This window comes from Chrysemys picta, chromosome 17 (genome assembly GCF_011386835.1).
Source record: "Chrysemys picta bellii isolate R12L10 chromosome 17, ASM1138683v2, whole genome shotgun sequence".
Lineage (NCBI taxonomy): Eukaryota > Metazoa > Chordata > Testudines > Emydidae > Chrysemys > Chrysemys picta.
This window is the reverse complement of record NC_088807.1, coordinates 5444280-5466075: the sequence shown is the minus strand read 5'-3', so window position 1 is coordinate 5466075 and position 21796 is coordinate 5444280. Positions and strand designations below refer to the sequence as shown.

General features: G+C 59.4%; 1 protein-coding gene across 1 annotated transcript; it reads left to right on the top strand.

The window, feature by feature from the left end:
* Positions 1-1510: 1510 nt before the first annotated feature.
* On the top strand, positions 1511-13255 carry CALM3 (calmodulin 3). The gene is made up of 6 exons (XM_005283733.4): positions 1511-1759; positions 8029-8059; positions 9270-9413; positions 9903-10009; positions 10159-10294; positions 11919-13255. The coding sequence occupies exons 1-6, from the start codon at positions 1757-1759 to the stop codon at positions 11945-11947; spliced, it is 450 nt and encodes a 149-aa protein (XP_005283790.1). The 5' UTR covers positions 1511-1756; the 3' UTR covers positions 11948-13255.
* The last annotated feature ends 8541 nt before the right edge of the window (positions 13256-21796 follow it).

The window sequence follows — 21796 nt, the reverse complement described above, 5'->3', positions numbered from 1 at the left end:
ATCCCGATTTTTCACACTTGCTGTCTGGTCACCCTACTGCGGGCGCAATGCTCTGGGTGTCCGGGCAGCGCAGCTGCAGACCCGTGGCCTGACCTGCTGCTCTGTGCTGCACGGTGGCGTGGCTGGCTCCAGCCGGGCGGCACGGTTGCCTATCCTGGTGCCCGCGCCGCCAGCCACCAGTGCTCCAGGCAGCACGGTAAGGGGGCAGGGAGCGGGGGGGTTGGATAGAGGTCAGGGGAGTTTGGGGTGGAGGTCAGGGGGCAGGGGTGTGGATAGGGGCGGGATGGTCAGAGGGCGGGGAACAGGGGGGCCGTCAGGAAGGAGAGGAGGGTTTGATGGGGTGGTGGGGGGCAGTCAGGGGCAGGGGTTCCGGGGGTGGTCAGGGGACAGGGAGAAGGGGTGGTTGGATGGGGCAGGGGTCCCAGGGGGGGCAGTCAGTAATGAGAGGAGGGGTTGGATGGGGCAGCGGGGTGACCGGGGACGGTCAGGGGACAGGGAACGGGGGAGTTGGATGGGGAAGGAGTCCCGGGGGGGCCGTCAGGGGGCGAGAAGCAGGGGGGTCGGAGAGTGGGTGGGGGCTGGGCCACACCAAGCTGTTTGGGGAGGCACAGCTTCCCCTATCCGGCCCTCCATACAATTTTGGAAACCCGATGTGGCCCTCAGGCCAAAAAGTTTGCCCGCCCCTGTGTAGACGCGCCACCCTGGTGCTGGGGCAGACCCAGGAACCCAGGCGACTGGGGACAAAGCCACGTCTTGTGACCTGAGCACAGGGGGTGGGGCCCACAAAATAGTTCAATGATAATACACACACGGTATTAGCATAGGGGCGTGGCCAGACACGATGGAGGCGTGACCCTGAGAATAGGAGATTTGGTCAATGACAATATGGGCGTGGCATTAGGAGTGGGGGCGTGGTCAGAATTGATGGGGCGTGGTCCTGGGAGCTGGGGGCGTGGCCGATGATGCTATAGACGTACTAAGAGGAGGCGTGGCCAGAGCTGATTGATTCGCGGCCCCAGCCATAAGGGGCGTGAGCTAATATAATAGAGATGAATGGGCGTGGCCAAAAGATGCAGGGGCGTGGCCAAATGGGAGGGCCTATTGCTTTGCTAATAAGGGCGTGGCTTTATGTTAGGGGCAGGGTCTAGTGTATCACGTGATCTACAGGGCTCCGCCCACTCCCCTGGGTTGGTCCATCTGTCTGCTGGGGTGGGCTGCTCCGGACCGTTCCATTCCGGGAAAGGGAGTGTCCATGCCCCTCTCCTCCCCCCCAGCTACCCTGGTCTGGCTGTGCCAGTCCCGTGATCCCCCTCCCGCGCTTGGTTGCATCCCCGTCCCCCCGCCCTCCCCCTAACATGGCCCGGTCCAATTTTTACGCATTGCAGGTGAGCAGCGTCCAATCAGCGCCGCGCTCTCATCCCGCCGCCGCCTCCGGGCCAATGGGAAGGCGCTACACATGGGTAACGCGACCATACCGTGTGTTCCTGCGCGGAGAGAGAAAATAGTCCCCGGGACGGGGCGTGACGGCTACGTCCGGCTTCCACTGGAGGCGCCTCCCGCTCCCCGTTCTGCTGCGGCGGGCCCGGGGGCGGGGCCAGAGCAGCGAGTGGCTGGCGGAGGGGTCTCGGAGGGGGGGTGACTGTGAAGCGGTTAGCGAGTCCCGGCTGGTGCTGGTGCTGCCTCCCTCCCCCACCCGCTGCTGCTGCCGCCGCCGCCGCCGCCTGGAGCCTCCTGCCGCCGCGAGCCGGACCCCGCCATGGTGAGGGGAGGGGGCAGGGAGCGGGGGTGGGGGGCGCCCGGAAGGGGGAGTGGGGGGGCAGGGCTCAGGGGGTGGGGGGTGCAGGGGGGTGCCAGGAAGGGGGGTGCAGGGATCAGGGGGTGGGGGCACCAGGAAGGGGGAGTGGGGGTACAGGGGGCGCCAGGAAGGGGGGTGCAGGGATCAGGGGGTGGGGGCACCAGGAAGGGGGAGTGGGGGTGCAGGGGGCGCCAGGAAGGGGGGTGCAGGGATCAGGGGGTGGGGGCACCAGGAAGGGGAAGTGGGGGAGCAGGGGGGTGCCAGGAAGGGGGGTGCAGGGATCAGGGGGTGGGGGCAGCAGGAAGGGGGAGTGGGGGTGCAGGGGGTGCCAGGAAGGGGGGTGCAGGGCTCAGGGGGTGGGGGCACCGGGGAGTGGGGGTGCAGGGGGGTGCCAGGAAGGGGGGTGCAGGGATCAGGGGGTGGGGGCACCAGGAAGGGGGAGTGGGGGTGCAGGGGGTGCCAGGAAGGGGGGTGCAGGGCTCAGGGGGTGGGGGCACCAGGAAGGGGGAGGGGGGTGCAGGGGGTGCTAGGAGGGGGGTGCAGGGCTCAGGGCATGGAGGGGTTTGGGGGCTCTGGGGGTGGGAGGGGTTTGGGCTCTGGGTTGAGTTGGGGGGTGTTAGGAAGGGGGTTGGGAGTGGGAGCTGTCTGCTGGGGGGAGTTCTGGATTTGGAGGGATCTGGGGGTGTCGGGCGAGGTGCGGGCTGTCTGCTGGGGGGTGGGAGGGGTTTGGGAGCTTGGTTGAGTGGGGGGTGTTAGGAAGGGGGCTAGTCCTAGGGTTGGAGGGGCTGCGGGGGTTGTAAGGAGGGGGGTGGGGGAGGGAGTGGGTGTCTGATGGGTGTGGGGGTGCAGGTGGGGGGGGTCTACGGTGGTGTGTATGGCTTGGGGGGCTGGGGGTGTCGGAGAGGTGGGCTGGCAGTTTCAGGCTGTGTCTGGAGGGGGGGGGGGGGCTGGAGGCAGGTGGGGGGGGAGGGTGTCTTGGGGGTGGGCCAGTTGAGCTAGGGGTTGGATGGTACAGTGAGAGGGGTTGGGGTGTGAGGAGGAGGGGCTGGGGTGGGTTAGGTGTTGGTGGGTGGGGTGGGAAGGGGGTGGGCAGGCTGGGCTGTGTGTTAGAGGGTACATGGAGAGAGATTGGGGATGTTAGGGGGTGTGGAGAGTCTGGCAGATGAGTTGGGGCGTGGGAGGGTTGGTGGGTTGGCGGGCAGCACTTAAGGGGTGTCACAAGGAGACTGAAGGAGTTGTAGTGTGGGTGGGGGTGTGGAGGGGGAAGATCTGGGGGTTTAGCAGGGTTTGTACAGGGTGGGTTGGTGGCTGGGCTGCTGATAGGCAAGTGTGGGTGACAAGCTTAGGGGTCTGGATCTGTGCAGCTTGGGGATATAGTGGGGGTGCAGTGACCTGGTGGAAGCTCTCTGGCTCAAGGGGGAAAGGTTTGGAGGTTTTGGGGAGATTAGCCGGAGAGTGTGAGGCTAGGATGGCTTGAGGTTATGGTCGGCGAGGGGGGAGTGAAGGGCCTGGAGTAATTGGAGCTCTGAGGGTTTGGAGGTAAGTGGGGGGTGGGAAGGAGCTCAGAGGGAATGGGGTTAGGGATCTAGGAACTAGAGGTTATGTGTGTTTACGGGGGAGATGGGACTTTAGGGTGTGTGGATTGGGACCATCTTGGTGTGGGTTAGATGCGCTAGGGGGTTGGTGGAGGAACTCCCAGAGCTGATGGGAGGAGGATCGTGGGGTTGGCAATGAAGTCTGAGTGGGAGACGACTTTGGGGAGTTCTGTGATGGCTAGGGAGAGGGATTGGCTGGGAGTGCGAGGGGGGTGGGGTGGCTGGTGTGGTTGGATGGAGATGGCCTGGAGGATGGCTGGTATGAGGGTGCAGGAGGACCTTGCTGGGGTTTTCAAGGTTGGGGGAGGGTGCCTCGTGAAGGGGAGGGGCGAGAATCACTGAGGTTGGGAGCTGGTGCGACAGTTACAGTGAGCAGCTGATCAGGATTTTGGTTGAAGCGCCCTGGAACTCTGTCCTGAGGGAATGTGACCTTGGCGTGTGCTGGAGAACGCGCTTAGGACCTTGGTAACCTAGGGCTCGCCAGGCTGGATCAGACCAGGGGCTCCAGTATCCTGTCCCTGATAGTGGCCAGAGCAGGGTAGAAGAAATGAAGTGGGTAGTCCCTAAAAGAGGGGTTGGCCGTGGGAGTGCTGAGTGGAGAACAGGAAGCTGCAATGGGTGATTCAGCATGAGTAAGGAGTGGAGCTAGGCTGCAGAGGAGAGAGTGTCCTACCTGAACAGGATCTTGGAAGGGAAACCCACTGAGCAAGCACCCAGATGGGCATGCCAGGAGGAAGTTAAACTTCATGTCCAAGGGATGGAGGCTCCTCTTTGGGGAGGAGTATGGATAGGATGCTGAGCTCCTGCTGGGTGGCAGATCCTTGTGCCACATTGAGCTTTGGTCTTTTGCCTTGTGAGGTTACAGGCCCTGCCAGGATCAGAACAGTGAAAAGAACGGCCATACTGGGTCAGAGGAATAGTCCATCTAGCCCAGTATCCTGTCTGACAGTGGCCGGTGCCAGGTGCTTCAGAGGGAATGAACAGAACCACTGAGTGATCCATCCCGTCATCCAGTCCCAGCGTCTGGCAGTCAGAGACTTAAGGCCCCCCCCGGAGATGTGGTGGTGTCCTGGAGCATCCTGGCTAACGGCCTTAATGGGACTATCTTCCATTAACTCATCTCATTCTTTTTTGAACTCAGTTATACTTTTGGCCTTCACAACGTCCCAAGACGACAAGTTCCACAGGTTGACTGTGCTTTGTGTGAAGTACTTCCTTTTGTTTGTTTTTAAACCTGATGCCTATTGATTTCATTGGGTGACGCCTAGTTCTTGTTATGTGAAAGGGTAAATAACACTTCCCTTGTCACTTTCTCCACGCCAGTTGTTTTATATATCTGTATCGTGTCCCCCCTTGGTTGTCTCTTTTCCAAGCTGAACGGTCCCAGTCGTATTAATCTCTCCTCATATGGAAGCTGTTCCATACACGTAATCATTTTTGTTGCCCATCTCTGTATCTTTTCCAATTGTATCTCTTTTTTGAGATGGGGCGACCAGAACTGCACATAGCGTTCAAGGTGTGGGCGTACCATGGCTTTATATTGTGATGTTTACTGTCTCATCCGTCCCGTTCCTAACATTGTTTGCTTTTGTGACTGCTGCTGCACACTGAGTGGATGTTTTTAGAGAACTAGCCACAATGACTCCAAGATCTTTCTCGAGTGATGATAGCTAATTTAGATCCCCATCATTTTGTACGCAATGTTGGAATTATGTGCATTTATATGCCCTACTTTGCATTAATCAGCATTGCATTTATCTGCCATTTTGTTACCCAGTTTGGTGAGATCCCTTTGTCTCGTTGTCGTCTGCTTTGGACTTAACTGTCTTGAGTAATTTTGTATCACCTGCAAACTTTGCCACCTCACTGTTCATCCCATTTTCCAGATCATTCATGACTATGTTGAACAGCACAGGTCCTAGTACAGACCCCTCTGGGGAACGCCACTAATTCCCTCTCTCCACTGTGAAAACAGACCATTTTTCCTACCCTTTGTTTCATGTCTTTTAACCAGTTACTGATCCACGAGAGGCCCTTCCCTCTTATCCCATGACGGCTTGCTTTGCTTAAGAGTCTTTGGTGAGGGACCTTGTCAAAGACTTTCTGAAAGTCCACATGGACTCTATCTACCGGATCACTCTTGTCTACCTGTTTGTTGACCCCCTCAAAGAATTCTAATAGATTGGGGAGGCGTGATTTCCCTTTACAGAAGTAGTGTTGACTGATCAGCCCTTTCTTATTTCTGATGGGGCGATGCAGGGTCTCTTCCTTTCCCCGAAGCCCTCCAAATTCTCCAATCTCTCCCTGCTGCAGCAGGACAGAATGCTGCTTCCAATACTGGGGAGCTGTGTAATGACCTTCCACCTCTGTGGATGGAGTCACCTCATTCACACCAAGCCATGCGGAGGGAGTTTTCTCCCCCACAAACTGCTATCAGGTGTGGCTGCCTTTCCCCTTTCTCCGTTGACTGGTAGATCTTCCTGCCTAACGAATTAATCTTTGCTCACTGCTCTATCCTTATCAACCTATGTTTCTGGAGCGCTTTTCAACTGAGCTGTGTCTTACAAGATGTGCCTGTCTCATCACTGTCTTAGCAATGCTTACGCAGTAGGTCAGGCTAGAAAGATGAGAACTCTCTCCTACTGAAACTGCAGGGGAGTTTAGGGAGGCTGAATGGATCTGCCTGGTTGGAATTGGGCCAGGATGTTGGGGCTAACGTGCAGATCTCTTGTGGAAAGTGCCTTGGGATTTTTAGTGACTGTATGGGCATTGGTTTCACCCCGCAGTTGAAGATACCTTTGCCACCTCGATGCCCGCCTGATGTCGGAAATCTCCATTGCTGCTCTGTATCTTCCCTGGGGGGTTCTCACGGCCTGATCCGGCTTTCGGCTCGAGCTTGGGTGGCTGCAGAATTCGATCTAGCTTTGGGGAGCGACAGTCCCCAAGCTAACGAGCAAAGATGAAAATGTCCAATGCCCCTTGCCATTCCCCTGGCGTGCGCTCATGCCAGTGCCGGAAGCAGATGGAATTGGATAGCGATTGGAGCAGCTTGGTCCTGTAGTTGATTGTCTCTGCCTCAAGCATGAATGCCCTCATTTGACCCACTGTGGGGAGCTGACCCCACCCCCGTCACCCCCTATAGCTGGGAAAACTACTGGTTCGCACCCTCCTGTCACTCAATTTTAGAATTGCTCTATTGTCTTGATTCCCGCCCTGGCTGGCTGCGAGCCCGCTGCATTTCTAGCGGGTGCTGCTCCCCAAACACTACCCTGAAGCTTTCTGCGGTGAGCCGTTCTCTGGAGCAGGGCATCGCTGTCCCAAAGGGCGCAAGGCAACTAGGGACCTCGCTCTGGCTGTTGATTTGACACGTAAGGCTATGGTGATAGGCTGCAGTATGAAACCTTCATTTCTGCTCTGCCCCAGCCTTGGTGCTGAAAGCCCCCAGGCACTGCACCGTTCTCCCTTCCTTGGTGCCAGGGATTAGATCGCATTTCACAATGGAGCCTCGTTAATTTCACCGTTTCTAGTCGGTTTCATGTGGTTGCCTCCGGGTGCTGCAGTTTCCAAAACTGCAGACAAAGGCCTGTGTGCTGAAATCCTATTCCCCCCAGCCTGATGTCAGGAGCTTTTTTTACAAACTCTACGTTTCGGGGCTCCAGCAACTTTGGAGTTCTCCTTAATCCGGATGCGGGCACACGTGGATCAGCAAAGGGCTGTGCCGCTGGCGTTACTGCCACGGTGTGGTTGTCTCTGGCGGAGAGCTCATGGGTGCTTGGGAGTGATGGCATCCTGCCAGGCTCGGGAAGCTTGGCTAGACTGTCTGTTAATACGCTGCCCTTCCCTGAGGTCTCGACTCAGTGCTCCGTATAAACTCCGGGGTAGGCAACCTATGGCACGCGTGCTGATTTTCAGTGGCACTTTCACTGCCTGGGTCCTGGCCACCGGTCCGGGGGGCTCTGCATTTGAATTTAATTTTAAATGAAGCTGCTTAAACATTTTAAAAACCTTATTTACTTTACATACAACAATAGTTTAGTTAACATATTATAGACTTTTAGAAAGAGACCTTCTAAAAACTTTAAAATGTATGACTGGCATGCGAAACCTTAAACCAGAGTGAATAAATGAAGACTCGGCACAGCACTTCTGAAAGGTTTGCCGACCCCTGGTATAAACCCTAGTGAACTAAGGCCCCTGTGAGGCAGATCTTGGCTCCATCTCACACATGGGGCCAGAGGCTCGTGTGGTCTGTAGTGGAACTGGAAATACACTGGCGGTATTGGCTGTGACAGTGGCTGGGGGTTCAGCTACCACCCTCGAGTGGCACCTGCCCCCTTGACTTCCATGCTGAGGGGTTGGGGCAGTGTATGTGGGCCCTGGGAGGCAGCAGCCTGTCAGGAACGGCCCTGGTGATCCGTTTCCGGTACGGAGATCAAGGAGTGGCTGGGCTGTGGGGAGCTAGTGCTATCCTTATCCTAGAGGTGGTGAGGGTGGTTTTGTTGCCACCGCCTGAATCCGAGCAGAGGGCACCGGTCAGGCCTGTCAATCCAGCCCCCTTTGCCAAGAGCTGCCTTCTCGATGTAGTAACAACCGACTGTTTCCATGCCCTGGTGACTAACTTCTCTCTGCTCCTTCTAGGCCGACCAACTGACTGAGGAGCAGATAGCAGGTGAGTCCTAAACCCCCCTTCCACCTAGCTGAGTGTCTGCTATAACCGTGTCGTGTTGTGGTGATCGCCCCCAGGGCTCAGAAGAACGCGGCGGGAACCCAGTGCCCACAACGTCCCCAGGTGCAGCTCTCGTCTGTCGTACCCACTGGGGACACGGGCGTGTAGGGCCGGAAGAACCGATCCAGGGTTTTAGCTGTTCAGTCTAAATACGGGGGAGCCCACGTAGAATGAAGTGGGGTGATCGTCTCCCAGATCACCACTTCAGTGCAAAATCAATGTCGCTGTAGTGACCCCTTTTCCCCTCTCCCTCCACCTGTGCCCTGGGTGAGCAGGGGAAAGGGAGGAGTCTCTGGTCTTGCTGCAGATGCTGCCCAGTGGGGCGTGAAGATGACTTTTAGGGGAGTGGGGTGGGCCCCGTGACTGGCCATGCTCCCCACAATGCAGGACGGAGCATGCTTCAGGGCAGAGGCTAGGTTCTCCGCTGTGTGTAGGACTTGCAGGTGTAGCGATGCTATGTAACTCTGCCAAGTCTTCACGCTCATGGCTGCAGTGTTTACAGCCCCACTCCTGGAGCTCACCTTGTGACAAGGAGCTAAGGAATCACTGATGGTAGGCACAAGGGGGTTCTGCTGCTGGAGCCGGGGCACGAATAGGCAAGACAGTAGATGAGATTTTCCACCAAGCGCTACCTGGAGGACTGTGTCCCCGGCTAGCTGGAAACCCATTAAACGCTTAGACAGTCAGCTTAAAAATCTGATTTAAAATACTGTCCCTGCTATGAGCAGCACAGAAGGTTGGTTCTAGTCTTTCGTTAATGACAGTCTGTTTCCCTGGGCTCGGTGCGTAGCCGGCTTTGCGGTTCCCCCTCTTTGTGGCGGTCACGGAGAGAAGCACGTCTTAGGGTTTTTGTCAGCCTGCAGACTGGGATCGGAGACCGCTCAGCTCTTGCAATGGGCCACGTTTCTGATTGCTGGCCTATGCCCGGGGCGACGCAGATTCACCCTAGGGTCAGACTTGGCGTGGAAAGCAGTGGTGAGGGGATGGGGGTGGGGAATTCAGGATTAAGGTGCGCTGGGGATGTTGCCTCTGAACAGCCGCTCTGCTGGGCCTGTCTCGTGAGCTGCTCGGCTTCTCCTCGCTAGCCACCTCTGCTGTGGAGAAGCCTTGTTAACCGAAGCACTGATGGGCGGCAGCTCTCTCCCTCCCGCAGAGTTCAAGGAGGCTTTCTCCCTGTTCGACAAGGATGGGGACGGCACCATCACCACCAAGGAGCTGGGGACGGTGATGAGGTCCCTGGGCCAGAACCCCACCGAAGCAGAGCTGCAGGACATGATTAACGAGGTGGATGCGGACGGTGAGCTGGAAGGGCGTTGAACGGCCGAGGGCGGTCTGCCTGGCGGGGAGCGGAACGGGAGGGGGCGGTGGCCAGGAGCAATCCCATCCCACCACCTGAGATGCTGGACGAGGCATCCTGGCTTGTCCCAGTGGGGCTCTGTGGGCAGCTGTTCTCGGGTGCCCGTTGCCCTGGCAGGCTTCCAGAGGTAGCTTGTCCCAAGGCCGGTGCCTGCTGCTCGCAGCCGTTCCTTGGCACCTCAGTCTGGTTCCACAGCGATTGGTGCCACCACGCTGGTCGCTTCAGCTGAGAGGCCCCGGCTTGAACAGCCCATGGGCCTAGAACTCCTGTCCCACCAGAGCATGTCGCCTGTGCTGCCCGCTCTGCAGACAAACAGGCCTTCAGGCTCCAAGCCGGGCCTGGCACTGCCTCTCCCTTATCCCCTGGCCCAGCTCAGCAAATTGGCCCCCGGCTAGTCCCCTTCACTCAACGGCAGCACTTCCTTTCCAGGGAACGGCACCATCGACTTCCCAGAATTCCTGACTATGATGGCGAGGAAGATGAAGGATACGGACAGCGAGGAAGAGATCAGGGAGGCATTCCGGGTCTTTGATAAGGTGAGCACCCGTCTGGGAGGTGAGGGGCAGGGTGTTGTGGGTGCCAGGCTCACTGGGCTGCCACGTCTGTGGTACGTGTATATGGGCGGGGAGGGAAGGGGAGCAGCTGTACTGAGCTAAATCCTTGCTCCGTTGCCCCCGCCTCGCAGGATGGGAATGGCTACATTAGTGCGGCAGAGCTGCGCCACGTGATGACGAACCTGGGAGAGAAGCTGACCGACGAGGAGGTAGACGAGATGATCCGAGAGGCTGACATCGACGGAGACGGGCAGGTCAATTATGAAGGTGAGTCGGTGAGGGATGCTGAGACACCCGACCCTTTACGCCTCACCTGTCCTGTGTAACCAGCCACCAGGCTATTGTCCTCAAGGGGCCGGCAACCCAACGGTCCCCTGCAGTTGAGCACCATTGACCTGACCTGGCCCTGGATGGTACGGTCCTGCTGCCCGAAAAATGCCCCAAGAGGTCTGCGATCCCAAACTTACCATGCAAATGCAGGTCCAGAATGGGAGGACTCTTGTAGCTCTCAGCTGCTGGCACTGCTGTACAACTGTTCCAGCTGCTGAGTTCCACCCCAGAGGTGGCTGCATTTCTGCATTGGGTGAAGGTGCCAGAGAACCTGAGCACTGAACTGGAACTTGGGAGAGCTGGGTGCTAGTCCCAGCTCAGCCACTGGCCTGCTGGGTGACCTTGGGCATGTCACTTCTCCTCCTTATGCCCCCACCCCCATGATGGGGCCGAGGTTGACCTTTTTGAAGTGCTGTGTAAGAGCTGTGAGATCTGACTGGCCGAGAGGGGTACCTCATTCCCCTCGTACCTGGGGGGGTGCTTAGCTGTCCGTCCCCCACTTTCAGACCACTCTGAGCACGGGGTCTCCCCGGGCCCTTTGGGGAACAAGGCTAATGGGCTGTTCCGGTAGCTGAGAGTCCACCCTTTCCTCCCCATTCATAGAGTCCAGGACTGGAAGGGACCTCGAGAGGTCATCAAGTCCAGTCCCCTGCCCGCATGGCAGGACCAAATACTGTCTAGACCAGGGGTAGGCAACCTATGGCACGCGTGCCAAAGGTGGCGCACAAGCTGATTTTCAGTGGCACTCACACTGCCCAGGTCCTGGCCACCGGTCCGGGGGGCTCTGCATTTTAATTTAATTTTAAATGAAGCTTCTTACACATTTTAAAAACCTTATTTACTTTACACACAATAATAGTTTAGTTCTATATTAAAGACTTATAGAAAGAGACCTTCTAAAAACGTTCACATGTATGACTGGCACGTGAAAATGAAGACTCGGCTCACCACTTCTGAAAGGTTGCCGACCCCTGGTCTAGACCATCCCTGATAGACATTTATCTAACCTACTCTTAAATCTCTCCAGAGATGGAGATTCCACAACCTCCCTAGGCAATTTGTTCCAGTGTTTAACCACCCTGACAGTTAGGAACCTTTTCCTAATGTCCAACCTAAACCTCCCTTGTTGCAGTTTAAGCCCATTGCTTCTTGTTCTATCCTTAGAGGCTAAGATGAACAAGTTTTCTCCCTCCTCCTTATGACACCCTTTTAGATACCTGAAAACTCCTATCATGTCCCCTCTCAGTCTTCTCTTTTCCAAACTAAACAAACCCAATTCTTTCAGCCTTCCTTCATAGGTCATGTTCTCTAGACCTTTAATCATTCTTGTTGCTCTTCTCTGGATCCTCTCCAATTTCTCCACATCTTTCGTGAAATGTGGTGCCTAGAACTGGACACAGTACTCCAGTTGAGGCCTAACCAGCGCAGAGTACAGCGGAAGAATGACTTCTCGTGTTTTGTTCACAACACACCCTGGAGAAGGGCGGAGTGGGGATGCGATCCTGGCTCGCTGATCCTGTACCCTTGCATCTCTCTCTCTCTCTCTCTCTCTCTCTCACAGAGTTCGTGCAGATGATGACCGCAAAGTGAAGGCTCCGGGACGGGCGGCTGGCGATGCCCATTCTCCTTCAATACTTTTCTCCAACACTCTCTCTCTACTTAAGTAACCTGGTTCTTTCAGCAAACTCCAATCGGCTGTGGAAGAAAACTGACTAAGCAACAAAAAATGTACTTGCCCCAAACTGCATGATTGTGCCCTGTCCCTCCTACCCCTTTCCTCTTCTTCCCTTTCTCTCCTCCCCCACCCAGCCCATCCCTCTGGCCCTAATCCAACCTCCCCTCCCAGCCCCCTCCCCCCCCCCCCCGCCGGAAATCTCAGCCTTGCAGATGTCTTTAGTTCCTTTGGGGGGGTTCTTTGTTCTGCGGACGGAGCTGGCCGGTGTCCCAGCACGCCGTGGAGAGAGCAAACTTAAACCGTGTTGCATGCGTCTGGCACTGTGGGTCTGTGCATTCACCCCGCGGCCTCAGAGCGTCTCGCCCCTGGAAACGACAGGGGGTCGGCAGGAAGGGAAGCCTCTTGTCTCGTTTTTTTTTTTTTTTTTTAGAAAGGGGGCGGCGAACGATCCCAGAGACTGGAGTGTGGGTTCCAGAGACCTTGTCACGCCATCCGGGGGAAAAGGGGGTGGGGGGGGTTGAACAGCCCAAAAAAAAAAAAACTTTAAAAGAAATTGGCTCTTGACACGTGATCCTAAAACCAGGACTAGTTTCTCCTTGCTCGTAGCCCTGTACAAACTGTAAATGTCCATGCGATGATTCTTAAGCACTGTCCACCTCTCAGAGCTGCTGTGTAAATACTGGTGCTAACCCATCCAGTCCCCGCCCTGCGCAAGGCATGGCTGCTTTTTGACGGGCAAGCGCTAGCGGGCGGGAGGGGATTGGCGAAGACCCGCGGCGAGCATCAGCTGCCATTGGCTGGGTGGGCATCACCGGCGCGGCCCCTGTTCTACCTAGTGACCTGCCTTTGCTTTCTTGATGTCTGTGCTCCTGTTGCTAAGCCCCCCCCTTGCCTGGCCAACCCGCCGCGGAGAGCATGAGCCGTCAACTTGCTTCTCTTTATTTTTAATTTTGTAAAAGTTGGGGGCGGGGGCTGGGCGCTCAGAAAAAAGATTTTTTTTTCCCGCCGCCCCAGAAAGCAGGCGCTTGAGCGTGCCCCGTGGCGGAACCGCCAGCGCCCCTGGGCTGTGAGCGGAACCGGGGAGAGGGGAAGCCTGTTTTGAGAGCCGGGGCGCGGGGCTGGTGGGAGCGAGGCTGTCTGAAAGCGGGCGATGTTGTGTTCAGTTCAAGCTGTGAAAATAAAACTAGATCAATGTTTTCCAATAAAATACAGTGACTACCTGATGCTGCTGAATCGTCTCTCCCCCAACCCTGTCTTCATCTTGCCTCAGCCAGACGGCCTGGGTTTAATTCAGCTTCTCTCCTGCCCGCAGAAATTCCCTTCCTAGCTGCCTGTGCTTCCCGGCAGACTCCCTGGCCGCCTGGAGAGCTAGGAAAGCAGATATCAAGCGTACAACCGCTGAGGCCTGACAGGAGCGACTCTTTGCTCCCTTTTTTTATGCCTATAACTCTCATGCTTTGAGCCTGGGGGGAGAGAAACTCTTGGTGAGAAGTTTCGGTGAAGCCGTGAGGGCTGTTGGACCACAGGTCCCTCTCTTCTCTAAGGCTGGGCATGTCAACTCTGACTTCGCCAGAGGTGATGTGGGGGGAGGGGGGTACAATCCCCGCATGTGCCCCCCCCAGATTTGTCTTCCATTTAGCAACGGCTTCTAGAGGTTTGCAAATGGTGGGAGGTACCCCTCCAGGAGGCCGTGGAGGAATGTTTGCAGAGGTGAGCTAAGCATGTCCCTTTGAGTTACAATTTTTGGTGGCACCTCACCAACCCAGCCACGCCACGTAGCCCCCTGAGGTGAGTCAGGGGGGTGGACTGGCTGCTCCCGGCCTGAGCCCACCTGGCATTGCTGCTTTCTCTCTCCCCCCCCAAAAAAAAATTATTAATCTATGCCCCCCATTTTGATAACTTGTGCAGTACATGAAATGTGTTGTCTGCCGCCTCAGGATTTTTCTTGCGTACCCCCCCTGCCGCGAGCTCGCCTCCCCCAGTTAGAAAACTGCTGCTCTGGTGTGTGTCACTGTGTAGGAAGTCCTCACGTGAGGCAGGCAGCGGGGGCCTCTGGACTGGGGCTCAAAGCCCAGCTCCCCCTGAGCTGCTAGGTGACCTGTGTCCGTTTCCCTCTAGCTCCCCTTTGCAGATGCGTGCGTGGGGCTGTTCTGTACCCTGTGTCTGCTGCACCTGCGCTCTGAGTGCTGGGGGGACTGGGAGCGCCTGGCCCTGGGACGGCCTCTGCTCGCTGCGGGGCCTCTCAGTGCTACTGTCACATCGAGGGTTTTTTCTAACCTCGATGCTGCAAGGTCTGTGCCACAGCCTACCAGCCCCCTGCATTCCTTGGTGGGATCCCCGCTTTCCCCTATCGATCACCTGTAACCGGACCCAAGCTCAGCGCCCACAGCTTCCTGCTTCATCTCCCCGGCATCCAACCCAGGGGCAGACCCAAAACAGCACCTGGGCAGGGCCTCGTTCTGTTGCCTTTGTCGTGTGCTAAGATCCCAGCTGCCTTGAAAAACCCACTGCACCTTCCAGCCATGCGGGAGAGGCCAACAAGGGGACTTGGACCAGGTCTGTCCCCTTTAGCTTGGCAAGCGAGTACTGGCTTTAAACCCTGAGGTGAGGACACCGGTAACTCAGCCAGAGCTTAGGGGAGTGGGTGGGTGAGGTTCTGTGGCCTGTGTGTGTGAGGTGAGACTAGATCATCACCCTGGTCCCTTCTGGCTTGGAAGTCTCCGAGTCCCGGTGCTGGGCAGGGAACTTGCCCAGGGCGAAGAGCCGGCTTTGTCCCCAGGTGCCGGCAAAAGTAAAAACGTGCCGCTAGGAGCTTGTTTGAAAGGGACAAATCTCTGCCAAGCTGCAGTTCGGGGCCTAGTCTCCCCAGGTGGCCCCAACGCTGCCTTGCTGCCGGATCTGGCCTCCAGGCTGTTCGGGCCTGCGGGGTTGGAATCGGCAGGTACTAGGGCTGGGCTTACGTTTAAAAAAACAAAACAAAACTGCATCCCAATTCCTAGGCCCCAAGCTGCGGGCAGGGCGATGCCCAGGAGTCAGTCTTGGCAAGCAGCCCCAGCTCTTAGGGGGTGCAGAGGGAGGTAAAGGCCCTAGAGCAGGGACGGGGGGGAACTGGCCTGTTAGTGGGCTCTGCTAGGCCCTGGGAGCTGGCCTGAGTTTGGGGACTTGGAAAATCTCCCCTGGGAATCTCCCTGCACTGGGGAAGGGCTGGATCTAGCAGCTAGTTGCTATGATGCTGGGAAAGAGGCCCCCGGGGCTGCAGTTGCAAGGGGAGGACGCTGGAGGGAGGCAGTCACCACAGAAAGGGACCCAGCTGGCTAAGGGAGACCAGCAAGGTGGGTGGGTCAGGGAAGGCAGGTGCCCTCTGCTGCTGGAGTGGGTATGGGGGAGTTGGAGGCCACCCCCTGAGCCAGCCGGTCCCCCTGCTCTGGGGCCGGATCAGAGTTAGTGCCCTTGGCAGAGGAAAGGCCCTGGGTTCCCCTCTCCCCTGACCTGCGCTGGGTTGTGTGATGCTGGGATCAGCCCCCCCCCCGGCTCCCGTTGCTCCTGATTTACCCCGTGGTAACTGCAGGCCGGTGCTGGCCCACGGTTTTTGTTCTGGCTGGTGGGTCACAGGGGGCGAGGCAGGTCCAAAGGCCAGTGTGCCAGGGGGAAGATGTGAATCTGTAGCCGTCCGCAAGCTGCCCCTGCCCCAAGTGCTGGCTCTGCAGCTCCCATTGGCCAGGAATCACGGCTAATGGGAGCTACGGGGGCGGTGCCTGTGGGCGGAGGCAGTGCGCAGAGCCACCTGGCCACGCCTCCACCTAGGAGCCGGTGGGACATGTCACCAATTGTGGGGAGCCGCCTGAGGTAAGCGCTGCCCAGAGCCTGCCCCCCAAAACCCCTCCCCAGCCCTGAGCCCCCTCCTGCTCCCAAACTCCCTCCTGGAGCACGCACCCCAAATCCCCTCTGACACCCCAGCCCCCTTCCCCAGCTCAGAACCCCCTCCCCAAACCCCTCATCCCCGGCCCCACCCCAGAGTTTGTACCCCCAGCTGAAGTCCTCACTCCCACTCCACCACACCCCAACCTCTTGCCCCAACCTGCCTCTCCCTCCCACACCCTGAACCCCTCATTTCTGGCCCCACCCTGGAGCCCACACCGCTAGCCCAGAGCCTGTATCCCCTCCTGCACCCCAACCGCCTGCTTCAGCCCAGAGCCCCCTCCCACACTCTGAACCCTTCAGCCCCAGCCCAGAGCCCCCTCCTGCACCCGAAACCCTCATCCCTGGCCCCAGGCCAGAGCCCTCACCCCCAACCGATGCCCTCACCCATCTGCCCCCCAATCCCCGTCCCAGCCCAGTGAAAATGAGCGAGTGAGTGAGGGGTGGGGGAGAGCGAGCGACAGAGGGAGAGGGGCTGGAGTGAGCGGGGGTGGAGCCTCAGAGAAGAGGTGGAGCAGGGGGCGGGGGCTCGGGGAGGTGGGCGGGGCAAGGGTGTTCGGTTTTGTGCCATTAGAAAGTTGGTAACTCTAGGTGACCCTGATTCTGTGGGGGAGTGGGGTTTTTTTTGTTCCCATCCATGCTGCACCGAGGGGCTCAAGCACAACTCAGACTCGAGCCCTGCCCCACCCCCCGTGTGGAGTCAGGCTCCCCTCAGCAGCAGAGCCCCATCAAACGTAGGCCCCCGGGAAAGTCTTCGAGGACGTTCCCAGCGTCCCCATTCCCGGGGCAGGCAGGGCTGCTGGGCTGGAATGGGGAGCCCATGAGGGGCAGACACCCTGATCAGTTTGGGAGCTGGGCCAGCTGATGGGGTGGAAGGAAAAGGGCCAGTGTCTCTTTAAGCCCCAGTGCCCGGCGGGTGCCAAGACACCTGGCGGAATGGAAAATGTGCCTGCGGCGACCTGGCTCTGCCTGCATAAACACAGTCAAGGGAGCGTTCTGCGCCTCGTCAAGCCGGGGCGACCCGTCGGTGCACCCGGGGATCAGACGCCACTTCCCTGCCTTTTCAGGCCAGCGGCCAGCCCCTTCCCACAAGGCAGCACGGCCCCCGGGGGGATCCCAGGACTGAGATCGCAGGGGGCTGTGGGTCGGGATTGAGGGGCACTGGCAGGGAGAGGGGGAGGGGGAAGCCCAGGGCTGGGATCGCAGGGGGCTGTGGGTCGGGATTGAGGGGCACTGGCAGGGGGCGGGGGGGTGGGGAGCCCAGGGCTGGGATCGCAGGGGGCAGCGGGTCGGGATTGAGGGGCACTGGCAGGGAGAGGGGGAGGGGGAAGCCCAGGGCTGGGATCGCAGGGGGCTGTGGGTCGGGATTGAGGGGCACTGGCAGGAGGAGGGGGAAGCCCAGGGCTGGGATCGCAGGGGGCTGTGGGTCGGGATTGAGGGGCACTGGCAGGAGGAGGGGGAAGCCCAGGGCTGGGATCGCAGGGGGCTGTGGGTCGGGATTGAGGGGCACTGGCAGGGAGAGGGGGAGGGGGAAGCCCAGGGCTGGGATCGCAGGGGGCTGCGGGTCGGGATTGAGGGGCACTGGCAGGAGGAGGGGGAGGGGGAAGCCCAGGACTGGGATCGCAGGGGGCTGCGGGTCGGGATTGAGGGGCACTGGCAGGAGGAGGGGGAGGGGGAAGCCCAGGGCTGGGATCGCAGGGGGCTGCGGGTCGGGATTGAGGGGCACTGGCAGGGAGAGGGGGAGGGGGAAGCCCAGGGCTGGGATCGCAGGGGGCTGTGGGTCGGGATTGAGGGGCACTGGCAGGGAGAGGGGGAGGGGGAAGCCCAGGGCTGGGATCGCAGGGGGCTGTGGGTCGGGATTGAGGGGCACTGGCAGGGGGCGGGGGGGTGGGGAGCCCAGGGCTGGGATCGCAGGGGGCAGCGGGTCGGGATTGAGGGGCACTGGCAGGGAGAGGGGGAGGGGGAAGCCCAGGGCTGGGATTGCAGGGGGCTGTGGGTCGGGATTGAGGGGCACTGGCAGGGAGAGGGGGAGGGGGAAGCCCAGGGCTGGGATCGCAGGGGGCAGCGGGTCGGGATTGAGGGGCACTGGCAGGGAGAGGGGGAGGGGGAAGCCCAGGGCTGGGATCGCAGGGGGCTGTGGGTCGGGATTGAGGGGCACTGGCAGGGAGAGGGGGAGGGGGAAGCCCAGGGCTGGGATCGCAGGGGGCTGTGGGTCGGGATTGAGGGGCACTGGCAGGGGGCGGGGGGGTGGGGAGCCCAGGGCTGGGATCGCAGGGGGCTGCGGGTCGGGATTGAGGGGCACTGGCAGGGGGCGGGGGGGGGGGAGCCCAGGGCTGGGATCGCAGGGGGCTGCGGGTCGGGATTGTGGGGCACTGGCAGGGGGCGGGGGGGGGGGGAGCCCAGGGCTGGGATCGCAGGGGGCAGCGGGTCCGGACTGAGGGGCATCAGCAGCGCCGCTACGTGAAGCTTCCAGTCACTACCTGCCCTGTGCCTGGCTCTCGTCTGCCGGCTCGTACATTTCTGCCATACCAGGCTCGACGGCTGTTTATGTTTTCTGGTACAGGACGGCTGAGCAACGTGCAGAACATGATATGGGGCAGGCGCTCCCCTCCCCCGCCCCAGGCAGGGTGACCCTGAGCCACCCTGTCCCTTAATAGAAAACACCCAGCCTTGTCACTGACAGTGTGGGACAAACCTCTACAATCACATGGGGAAACTGAGGCCCGGGGCGGCAAGGTGATTTGAGAGTGGGAACAGCCAGGCGTCCTGACACCCCCCACCCCCACACTCTAACCACTAGATCCCACTTCCCTCAGAGCCAGGGATAGAACCCAGGAGTCCTGGTGCCGCTTGCTCTAACAGCTGACCCCTAACCTCTTGCCCAGCCAAACATTTGGAGGAGACAAACCCAGCAGGTGGAGTAGTGGGGCGGGCTGGAGACAAGGCAACCTGCCTGGGGCTGGAGGGTGGACGGTCTATATACTTGGTGTCCTGCCAATTGCAGGGATGTTCCACCCCTGCCACAGCTGCTCTCGGCTGGGCCTACCAGGTGCGCAGGGAAGGGCCCGTAGCGCCAGCCCCACGGCGCAGCCCGGGGTTAGGGGAGGGGCTGCGAGTAGGGGGCGTGCGAGGGCTCGTTCTCTGCTGTGCATCGAAATGGGGACGGGGGCTGGAATCATGTGTCTTTGCTTGATGGATTCTGGGGGGGGGGGACAGGACTCCTGGGTTCTATCCCCAGCTCTGGGAGGGGAATTGGATCTAGTGGGTAGTGGGGGCTGGGAGCTAGGGCTCCTGGCTTCCATTCCCAGCTTTGCCACAGACTTGCTGTGGGACCCTGGGGCTCACTCAGTTCCCCAGTCCATGCCTCAGTTTCCCCATCTCTGTGCTGGGGTGTTCAGCTCCTCCCCTTCCCCCGCCGCACAGCGATGGGAATCATTTTGTTTGAAACATCAGTTTTCTCTTCCCCCCCTGCCAGCCCCGCGTTCGCTTTGCCGCCACTTCCTGCCCCGAAACGTGCCTGTATCTGTAGCCCACAAAGCAGGACGGGGCCACAGACTGGCTGGTCTCCGCCGGGCTGAGGGGGTGGGGCATGGGTCTGGCTCAGGGGGGTGGATTCTGCCCTGTGCATAGGCAGGCTCCTGTCCACCTGCAAAGGGGCCAGGGAGCTAATCAACGGACCCTCCCCCCTCGCCTCCCCGCCCCAGTGTGAACTGCTGCAAGGAGTCAGAAAAAGAACCCAGGAGTCCTGGCTCTCCATCCCTTTGGTCTCATTTCAGCTCATGTGCGGGCAGCCTGCGATCAACAGGAGATCAGACTGGATGCGCCGGGGGGGTTCTTCCGGCCTTAGACTTTGGAACCACCAGACCCCTTCCCACCCTCATTCCCGCTCCAGGTCTTGAACCCAGGAGTCCAGCCTCTCATTCCCCCCTTACTCCAAACCATTGGACCCCACTCCCCTCCCAGAGCTGGGGATAGAACCCAGGCGTCCTGACTCCCAGCCCCCTGCTCTAACCACTGGACCCCACTCCCCTCCCAGAGCTGGGGATAGAACCCAGGCGTCCTGACTCCCAGCCCCCTGCTCTAACCATTGGACCCCACTCCCCTCCCAGAGCTGGGGATAGAACCCAGGAGTCCTGGCTCCCCTGATCTAACCATTGGACCCCACTCCCCTCTCATAGTTGGAAATAGAACCCAGGAGTCCTGGCTCCCAGCCCCCTCCCCGGCTCTCACTACTAGACCTCACTCCCCAACCCAGAGCTGGGGAGAGAACCCAGGAGTCCTGAGTCCCAGCCCCACGTCCAGTTTTCAATGGCTGCAGTGACCCTCGATGGGGGCACCGTCCCCTAATCACGGCGGGCCTGACTGTAAAGGACCTTGCGTCCTTCTGGTGGCCCACCGTGGTGAGTAGCCCCCGCTGGCTGGGCAGCATTTAACTGCCCCCTCTGCCCCCTCCCCAGAACCCCCAGGCCTGTGCCCCCCCCTCAAACTCCCCTTCCTGCGTGTGGCTGCCAGGGCCCTGCCTATCTCCCTCAGCTGTCCCAACCCCTCCCCGGGACCCAGCCCCTATATCTCCCCCCAGGCGGTTCTTCTCCAAACTCCCCTGCTGCTGGGGACACCTGGAGCCGATTGGGGTCCACAGGCCTTCTGCCTCCCGCCTCCCCCGGCTGGAGGAGTCGAGCTGTGACCCACCACACGAGCTATTGGCCTTCCGTGGGGCATGCTGGCTGCTTCCCGGGAGCCGTGTGAGCTGGGTAGGGAGCCTGCCAGCCCCGCGCCAACCGGACTTTTAACGGCCCAGTCAAAAACCGGACACCTGGCAACCCTCACCCCATGCAGGGGCCTGCCCAGCCAGTGCGGAGCTGGCTTAAAGGTCCTGCCCCCAGCCCCAGGCATGGGGGCAGATCAGGGGCGTGGCCGGAGAACACCGTGCTGTGGCTTTTCTCTGCCCCCCCCCAGGGCCCATAGGGGGCAACATGTGTATTTGCCTGGGGGCCAGGCAGGGCCCAGAATACCTGGAGGACTAAGGGGGTTTAAATCCCTCGGCTGGGGGAGCTGGGCATTAGGCCCCAAGGTGTGTCTAGCATGAAATGTGAACTGGTTCCCTCCTTGCTGAGATCTCCCCCACAGCTACATGGCTGCTGGGGGCGGCGATCAGGTAGCTAGAAGATCTGGGGGCTCTGTCCCCCATGCTTCCTCCACACACACTTCCTATGGTCCCTCTCCCCTCGTCGCAGCCTGCCCCCCTTTTAGGGTGACCAGATGTCCCGATTTTATAGGGACAGTCCCGAATTTGGGGTCTTTTTCTTATATAGGCTCCTATTTCCCCCCACCCCCTCTCCTGATTTTTCACATTTGCTGTCTGGTCACCCTACCCCCTTTGCTGATGGCCCCCTAGCCAGCGCTGACGTCTCCCCTTTGCTGATGGCCCCCTAGCCAGCGCTGACGTCTCCCCTTTGATATCAGAGCCGGTGGCAATGGATTGGGGGAGTGAGATTCCCCACGACACTGTATTGAATGGTTCAAACGCAGCCCGCACCAGCATCAAGGCCCAGACAGCCACCAGTTTTCTGCTGAGATCTTACAAGCTACTTTTTGGATAAATATTATGACAGCAGCGTGTTAGGTGTGATGAGTGTGTCAGGCCTGACAGGGGTTAGAGGGCAGCGTGCCCTCTGGCTGTTGCCATGAGGGGCTCTTAGGGGCATGGTCCCGCTGGCTGTTTGGGGTGGACATGCTTTGGGGCAGGGGCTGTCTCTCCTGTGTCTGTGCAGCGCCCGGCACAATGGGGCCCCAGTCTTGGTTACTGTGTGTCCACATGGTGCCCAGCACAACAGGGCCCTGATCTC

Excerpts from the sequence above, each read along its gene's own strand:
- CALM3 (XM_005283733.4), top strand. Across the intron at positions 9,414-9,902 it reads TAACGAGGTGGATGCGGACG|GGAACGGCACCATCGACTTC; the intron begins GTGAGCTGGAAG and ends CTTCCTTTCCAG. Across the intron at positions 10,295-11,918 it reads CGGGCAGGTCAATTATGAAG|AGTTCGTGCAGATGATGACC; the intron begins GTGAGTCGGTGA and ends TCTCTCTCACAG.